The 9,318-nt window shown below is 41.3% G+C and overlaps 1 protein-coding gene across 1 annotated transcript in view; it reads left to right on the top strand.

The window, feature by feature from the left end:
• Positions 1-2,090: 2,090 nt before the first annotated feature.
• CHSY3 (chondroitin sulfate synthase 3) overlaps positions 2,091-9,318 on the top strand; it is a 166,765-nt gene continuing 159,537 nt past the window's right edge. Inside the window, exons 1-2 of the mRNA XM_014953789.1 lie at positions 2,091-2,531; positions 8,987-9,168. Of these exons, the coding sequence (XP_014809275.1) occupies positions 2,091-2,531; positions 8,987-9,168 (623 nt within the window). The remainder of the gene's footprint in view (positions 2,532-8,986; positions 9,169-9,318) is intronic.

Below are 9,318 nucleotides of genomic sequence, written 5' to 3'. Positions count from 1 at the left end.
AAAAATAGAAAGGAAACGGGAAGCCTCCTAATTTGTTAAGATTAAGATGAGGATAAAGACATAGCCATGACATTAAATCAGGCTTTGTCCCTGGTTGAAATGTGACACAGAAAGTGATCTATACTTAGAACAAGAATAAATCCTGAACAAGGCATTTAGAATTGAATGAGCTGATAGAACAGCAGCTCGGGCTTCATGCATATGAGTAAAAATATAAAACATTAGAAGTAATAAGGGCTGAAGTATAAGATTATGGAAAGCTCAAAGCCAGAGAAGAACAGGCTCTCCTAGCAAATGGAGTAAAGATACTGTTTGCAGCTGGGATGCCAGTGCATTAAATTGACAAGTTGTCAAATCCCTAGGCAGTAGCAAACAAATTAATAAAATCTAAGGTTTCTAGCAGTAATGTTGTGTGGAAATGAATGTTGCAATATGTAACAAATTGCCAAGGGACAGAAGAACTAGTAAGAAGCTATATATATGATGTATGTTCGACCTCGAAGTGAGAAATAAGCTTCCTCAGGATTTTCTTGAAAAAGAAAAAAAAAGTGACACCCATTAAATTTTACCTTACTGACTACATTTAGCTGTATGTATTTTGGTCAGAAACTTTCCCCAACGCTGTGTCCATACATCTGTGACAAGCAAGGAGTCAGTGGCCTGGTTTTCTTAAAATAACTCTACCACCAAAACACTTACCTGCTGCAGAAGTTGTTTCTCATTAGAATTCTTGTTATCTTGGTCTCTTAATGTTTCGGTATAATTCTTTATATTCTTAATTCAAACATGGAAATTCATCTCTAGAATTGGGAGGGGAAAGTTACATAATATACAAACTAAAGCTGTTTTTTTCTGGATTTATATAACAATTGCAAAACAATGTTATTGCAGTATTTAATGCAAAGAGTGAGTATCTAAAGAATAATTCATCCTTCTGCCAGATGCTTCAAGTTGCAGACTAGATGAACGTTCCATTAGGTGACTTTGATGCCAGGTCTGAGGAAAAGTGATATTTCAGTAAAATTCCTAGTTACTTTGGAAGGAACTTCACTTTGTTATAAACTTGTTAAGATCCTCTTAAAAAAGGACTGCATCAAAGAAAACATTGTAGGAAATTCACCAAACCAACATGCATAAGATCTGTAAAAAGCCTGTTTAAAATAATTTTGGGACCTCAGTTCTCTCGTAATTTTTAAGATGTTACGTGGTTTAGTGACACTAAATGTTGTGTATATGTGTTTATTGGCACTTCTGTTTTGGCTGATTTATAGTGGAAGATAACTATTTAATTTCTCTTCTGGGACTACTAGCTGCTCACTTCTACAGGCATCCTGGTGTTTCCTTTCTAGAGATGTCTTCTGTTTGGTTGGTTTGGTTTTTGTGATTTTGGATTTTTTGTTTGTTTGTTTTGGGGTTTCTTAGTTTGTTTTCTTTGGGTTTTTTTTTTGTTTGTTTGTTTGTTTTGTTTTTAAAATTTGATTTAAACATCTCTTTTCTTTGACAGATTTTTCTTTTCAAATGGCTTGAACAATCTTCAGAGTTTTTGGCATCTGCTTCTTAAGCAATGCCCTCTGCCTGCATAAAACAACACAATAAAGTCTATGCCATGCAGCTTCCTTGCATGCATTGATTCAGCCTGCAGATTAATCAGCAAGGTATTTGTGCACAGAGGATATGAGTATTGCTATTAGAAATTAATCTTGTATTTTACCTTCTTTTTTTTCCTTTGTTTCCAAGGGGGAAAAAAAAAAAAAGGCTTCTTGTGGCCAGGTTGATCAAATGGTGATGTTACCTTTGGTATTAACAACAAGAACATTTTCTGCCTTATGAACGTATTTTAAAATTTTGGAATAAAGCACTACACAGGTTGTTTCCCTACTGTAGTTAATGTAGGGAAGTTATGTTAAGCAAGAAAGTTTCTTACTTTCAACCTCAATCTTTCTGTGTACAGTCAGTTCTCAGAGTACACTGAGAACCAAATGTTTCTGCTGAGGTCTTAAAAAGTGAGAGTTTCTGTTAAGCTCCACATGATTGTTGCTACCTCTTTACCAGGATTGATGTATATGACTTTTTATCTCTCCTAAGCGGATATGGAGAGGCAGCATATTGCTGACTTGCTTTCAAAGGCCAGACATTACTCTGCTTTATCCTTCTTTCTGCCACTGGAAGAGTGGGCAAAAAGTGTTACCTTTGACAAAAGTGTTAATACAGCAAACAACACTGCATTCTGTAGTATCAGAAATGCAAGAACCTATGAAAAACAGATGCCTTCTACCGACAGTTTCCCTGGGATACACAGGTCCTCAGTTCCTGTGAAATGTTCTCCAGATTCCATTGCTTGGGATTCTTTCAGGAAAATTACCCTAAGTGACCTAATAAGGCCAAAATACACTTCTTGGGACAACAGTAGCCGAAAATGCTCCAAATTGGGTAACTTACAGTTTTTGCAGGATTTTGGAAAAGTCTTTTTGCCTACAGCCTCTACCAGTGCACCCATACTGTCGCTCCAGAGAGTGCTTCCCTGCTCCCAGGTAAGTGTGTCTCTGTTGGTACAAGAGTTGTCCATGCACTGTACCATCTCGTCCTGTGGCTTCAGAGGAGAAGATGCTCTACTGTGGACTGGAAGGATGCCTCTCCAGCCACGTGCCTGATCTGGTGTTAGGATCAAAGCCTGTGCAGTGTGTTACAAAACACGCCTGCATTACAGGTTAGATGGCATGAAAGTCCACCTTTCCTAACTTACCTGAGTATTTCCTATGGAGGTCAACCCCTGTGGGGGGAAATGATATACAATCTCTTGATTTGGGTTTGAACCCATTGAAACTACTTGAGACTATGCCTTCTGTACAAGTTGACAGCTATTGCAGCACCTGAGGAGAAAGAGAGTAGAGACTGCTGTCCACTACATAGGAATGTTTCATGTATCCCACATGTAGGTGGGAGCTGTGTATGGATGTCTCCTATTCCTAAGAGAGAGTGGTTTAGTCTCATTTGTTTGCATTCTAAGATGAGAGGGAAAACTACTACAAAATACAGAAAAAATTAAGCTGTTTGAAAGTTTGAAAAATAAAAAATGTTAAATAAAATTTACACACAAATTGCCAACGTACACTTAGGTGTCATAATAATTCTTCATTAATAAATGTCAAAAATGTTAAATCTGAGCGGATTTTCATAAGTATGCATTTCAGAGCCTAGTCTATCACTCATATTGTTTCAATTTGGTGTTAATTCAAAAATAAATTGCAGGAGTATGAAGTTCTACATTTATCTTTCATTGAATTGCAGATCAGGTACATTCATTTCATAAGTAATAGATTGGCTTGGAAATAGCTAATATTGCAAACTCCTCTTGAATCTAAAATTCAAGTTACTGCTGCATTTTCAGAACTCCATATAATTCTGGAAGATACAAAGGTTTTGCTTTCAGTAATGCCTGTTACTCTTCACTGATCTCAATCTTGAGTGGGACTGAGTACAAGGAGCTCCACAGCTGGCTCTGTGGTCAGTAGTGAAGGAGTAAGGCATTGCAGTTGAATTCCTGCCCCAGTAGGGGTCATTGCTCTTCAAGGAAATGGTAGTAAGATGGTAAGTGTGTGGATGTGGCTGAACATGCACAAGGAGATGATCTCCCTTGAAAGAAAGGCCAATCCAAGATCTGACCAGGTCCGGTGCTCAGTAAAATCAACAGGATAGGTTTTAATCAAGTTCAATCAAATATCTATGAGGTTTAACAGATTGGACCTGCAATTACTTTCTGAAATCAAACTGTATGGAGAAATGCAAATGGTGATAGAATCAGGTGTTCCAATAACGCAGGCACCACGTGATAATGCCAAGTTCGGTGTAAACATCTTGGAGTTTTAGAACATAAGAGTAAAAATAAAGCAAATAGAACTATTTCTTACTTAATATACCATTAATGCATGTGATTACCCAGATGTATCAATAAATAAATATTTGCTTTTGAAAACGTTAAAGGATAGTTGGCAGTTACAACTTCTTCTCTGTAAGTGATGTATATATGCCTCCACAATAATATTGAATGCACAAAGGGAATTTCAAACTTCATGTTTTCAAAGTTTCCTCTACAAGACAATTTAAATGTCTTGTGTTTTGCAGATGGCAGTGCTAGCTCTTCTTTGCGGGGTGGGCACTTTATGGTCTATCATGTAGATCCAAATGATATAAATTTTTTGTAACCTCACACACTTGAAAGGGATTCTCTGCTTCATGGTGATTTTTTAAAGAATGAAAGTGAAAAAGCAGTGAAAAAAGTCTTGTTTTGACTTCAAAGACTGAATCTGTACTGCAAAATTTTGAGACATGTCCTACTAGTGATACTAACAGCTTCCGTACTTTCAGTAATGAATATGTCAGTCTTGAGTTCCTTCTTTCTTGTGTCAAGTAGATCCATTTGTCACCATTTTGTTCCAGACTTACTTGTTTTGTTTGAAAATGACATTCATCACCATCATTCTTTCTTAACTTCCTAACAGAACTTGAGTTGATTATAGCGGTTGTTACAACATAAATTGAAGTCATCCCTAAGGCTGCTTTTTGAATTCACACAGTATGTTAACAAGATCTTCTTGAACTCAAAATAGATATCTGAAATTGTTTTCCATCTCTGAAATTCTCTAAACCTGCCCTTAATTCCCCAAAATTTAAACAGAGACCCTAGTTATATGTTAAAGTTGATTTTGGTCTGCCGAGTGGGAAACATACATTGTATGACTTCCATACCAACGTACACAGAAACAAAACACATATAGAAAGCTGAGACACTTATTGTACCAGCAATCCCAAATGGGAATTTCTGGAATGGCACTAAGCTGCTTTATACCATAGCAGCTACTAAATTTTTGATATGTGTGCCTGTATTTGTGTCTATATTTAATCTTACTATTCCATAAAGCTCTCTTTAGAGCAAAACTTGGCACAGCTAAGGGTCAGGAGTTCTATCTGAAGTAACAGCTCTAGTACAACTGGAGCAATTAATTTCTCCTCCCAGTTGTGCTTCAGTTTTCTTTTACAGCTGGCATATTGCATGCTTTAGCAACTGGTTACTAATGCAGAAAAGAAATACTGCTGTTCTAACTGACCTGTTCATTTGTGCAGGATATCTGAGGTTGAGTGAAATAAATATGGACCAGAATGGACCAGAATTCAGTTCAGTGGGCTCCTTTCTGGCAGTGGAATCAAATCAAATGCTTTTTCTTCCCTGCTCAGCTCTAATGTGCTCTGGGGCTCGCTCTGTCTCAGCTCATCAACCTATACTGTTAAAGCTTCATTTCATGAGATGGCTGACACAGGACATGGGACCAGCAGGATAAAAGACTGTGCCCAAAGACACAGTTTCATAGCTTTCCCTCAGTCTCACTTAAAGTGCAGCTAGCTTAGTCAGTGCTTTTCACCTATGGCTGCTGTGAAGAGTTTGTGAGTGGTGTTGGTGTTATCTTGTTTTAGATGCCTTACACAATGGGTACCATTTCTAAACTGCAGCTCAAGTGTCAGCATCATATCCAGATATCTCAGCAAGCCAGTTGAGTGAAAACATCCAGGAATGCACTTGAGATTTATCTTCCTTTATTTTCTGTCTAGTGTTGAATTTGACGCCTACTGGTAATTCCTAACAATCTATCACTGGTAGCTTTGGACTTCAACCTAAGGAAAAGTAGTAAGACTACTACTAAAATATAGGATAAAAAGTTTGGAATAAAACTGTTCTGTTCCTCTCTGACACTGCAGATGTGCTGACTGCCCCTTCAGTCCAAGGCTTTGTGCCTGTAGAAGACAAAATGACTGGTTTCTGTGTGGCCATAATGACTTTCAAAAAAGTAAAGTGGGAATGTGACATTGATAACCAGCCATTCAAACTCAGGCTTCTGCTGGGATCGTTGTGTAAGACAGACTGGCAACTCCTTTTAGAGCTCAAAAAAAAATTTATTTTAGTTTTAAAGTATTACTAAGGACATACCCCTATGTTTCTGCTGTTCCTTTGCTAAAGGTCATGTGTTGATCAGAAGCCGTAAAATTACAGTGGTGAAATGGGAGATTGCATTTTCCATGTCTTTTACAAGAGAAAACCCCAAAATGTTAAGTCTCCCCAAAGATTATAATTAGAAACACATGGTACAGTGTACAGAAGGCGGATTTTCTAATTTCCAATGCAATTTTTGTTATGAAATTATCTTTCTAGTGTTTGAAGCTATCACCTGGCCCTGGCCCCTCCTGTTCCCCCAATACATACAGTGTAACATTGGTGTAATATTGTTATCAAATGCCTTATAACATGTAAAAAGGCATGTATACATGAACTCACAATACCCATCTCAGCAAGTTGTTATATCAAGTATTTATTTTAACTGCAGAGGCATTCTGGGTTTCACGCCTTTTCCAAACACAGACAGAGGATTTATTATTAACCACTATGTGCCACCATTGCTCCTAGAGAAGTAGCCCAGTGTGCGTCTTGGTCTGTCCATAAAAACCCACAAACCTTCAACAGATTTCCCCACAGTGTATGGAAATACTGATGGAGCAAATATACCAAACCAAAAATACAAACGCATGTACACGCTTGTAATATTTCTGCTCCAAATATCCTTATACTCAATTCCTTTATAAACTATCTTGTTAACACACGATTTAAGGTTCCTTTTTCATCTTGGCAGTGTGTAAAAGGCTTTATGGTCACCTCTCACAGGTCTCCTGTTAGTTTTTTTTTTAACAAAAATAAGCACTGTCAGACCTAAGGAATCAGCCCAGCTGACACGGGTTGGAGTCATTTCAGGGTATGCTATGCATAAGGGATGGAAGTAGCTTAGTGTCATGCATTGTACCTCTGCAACCCCATAGCAGTCAGTTGTCTGAAAATTTGGGACACCATCATGATTGGGTTGTGTAGGCACAAAGGAGCCCTTACTACTGGAGGTCACTCTGCACACGACTTGCTGGGACCCAGCAAACCCCAGCTATTTGTGGGGGGTTAGGGTGAAAGAGCAGGAGATAGTATTTTTAAGTGGAAGTCTCCTGTGGAAAGCTGAGACACCCATAATACTGATAATCCCTAATGACATGGTAAGAGATTCCTGAAGGACAACCTTCCGCTTAGCTTGTTGCCTGTTAGTAGCTTGATAGCAGCTTGATAGCCTGCTAGTAGCTTGATAAACCCAGGTTCTGCCACCTTGATGCTCACAGGACATCTTGGGTAGTATTTTTGTGCCCAAACGCATTGCTTGGGCTGTTTTTAGTAGTGACAGCAGAATGAATAGGCGTATGTGCTTGCTACATAATGCCTTGCTGCTTGGCAATATAAGTGCTCCAGCCTATGTATATGTAGAGAGGAAACGAATGATAGGCTGCTTTGGAAAGGATGCTCAGCCCTAGGGATGCTAGCGGATAGGTTTCCTGAGCTTGGTGCTCACACATCTCAAAACCACAAAGAGCACACAGCCTGCTCACGGCATATGGCAGAAGGACAAGGGAAAACTGAACATTATTTCAATAAGTGACCTCTTTGTAGCTAAAGACTATGCAGAGTAGGCTTTTTCCTTCATTGGGTGGGTGAAGTAGTTTCTGTCTCTTCAGAAACAGGCTTGAAATTTTGCTCTCACATCTGTTCCATTAATTTTGCCAGCAACACACAATACCAGCTTCCATACTCCTTGTCTGACAATTGATAGTCACATGAAGTGACAGATAATCCCATGGATTTAGATACAAAAATAGGTGGTTTTGCTGACCAAAAATTAAACATATGCTACTGGATCTGAACTAACTAGTATGTATTTCAGTGAAATGACAAATGGATGTGAGGAACAATTTATGGCTTTTGCTGGAGATAAGCATCTTGCACAATGAAACTAGGCATGCGCATATATAGATAGATATAGGGTCACAGCAATCCCATGCAGCATTACAAGCTCTGGGAAGAGTGGCTGGAGAGCTGCCTGGCAGAAAGGGACCAGAAGGTGTTGGTTGACAGCCAGGTGAATATGAGCCAGCAGTGTGCCCAGGTGGCCAAGGCGGCCAACAGCATCCTGGCCTGTATCAGGAACAATGGGGTGAGTAGGACTCCGGAAGTAATTATCCCCTTGTACTCGGCACTGGTGAGGCCCCACCTTGAGTACTGTGTCCTGTTTTCAGCCCTTCACTACAAGAAAGACATTGAGGTGCTGGAGCAGGTCCAGAGAAGGGCAACAAAGATGGTGAGGGGTCTAGAGAACAAGTCTTATGAGGAGCAGCTGAAGGAGTTGGGATTGTTCAGGTTAGAGAAGAGGAGGCTGAGGGGAGACCTTATTGCTTTCTACAACTACCTGAAAGGAGGGTGTAGAGAGGTGGGGGTCAGTCTCTTCTCCCAAGTAACAGGTGACAGCACAAGAGGAAACAGCCTCAAGTTGCGCCAGGAGAGGTTCAGATTGGATATCAGGAAAGATCTTTACACTGAAAAGGCTATTAAGCATTGGAACGGGCTGCCCAGGGAAGTGGTTGAGTCACCGTCCCTGGATGTATTTAAAAGACGCTAAGATGTAGTGATCAGAGATACGGTTTAGTGATGACTTTTTTTAGTGTTAGGTTGATGGTTTGACTAGATGATCTGAAATGTCCCTTACAACTGGGGCATTCTATGATTCTATATGGGGGATATGAGGGTGCTCTTAAGCTTCAGAATTAAAGCTGTCTCTACAGGCACAGTGGCCTGGATGTTCGATTCCTGCCGTCAGTCTGGGCTGTGGGCAGTGGAGTCACCCTAAGGTCAGGAGGATGAGGAGGCAATGCTCCAGCATCTTTGAGCTTGTGATACAAACAATAATATATTTGGGCTGCCGGGGTCCACGCCATAGGAAAAGACATGGCCAGGGAGGGCTATAGCTCTTGGCTGGGAAGTTAACGGGGCCAGGGAGCAGAGTGTGAAGCAGGGGTAGAGGAGACGGCTTCCCTCCTCCCGAAATACACCCCTGGCCTGCCTACCCGTGACCAGCCTTCGGACGAGAAACCGGGGCAGGACGGTCCACCCTGCCTCCCGTGGCCGCCGCTGGGCGATGAGAAGCTGCGGCCCCGGATGAGCCCCGGGCCTCCCCTGGCGCGGCGGCGGGAGCCGAGCGGAGCCCCCGCGGTACCCCCGCCCGGCAGGCGGCCGACCCCGGCCCCGGCCAGCGGAGGGTACGCCGGAGGGCGGCGGGGCCACGGCGCGGGGAAGTCGGGAGCGGCACCTAAAAAAAAATCGTTTCCTTCCGGAGCGGCGGTGGCCGCCGCTTCCCCGCCGCGGCTCGGGGGGAGGCGCTCGGAAGCCGCGGGGGAAGGCGGCTGAGG

This window comes from Calidris pugnax, unplaced genomic scaffold (genome assembly GCF_001431845.1).
Source record: "Calidris pugnax isolate Ruff unplaced genomic scaffold, ASM143184v1 scaffold250, whole genome shotgun sequence".
Taxonomy (NCBI): Eukaryota; Metazoa; Chordata; class Aves; order Charadriiformes; family Scolopacidae; genus Calidris; species Calidris pugnax.
Note: the sequence above shows the minus strand (reverse complement) of the source record. Positions and strands in the feature narration are given on the sequence as shown.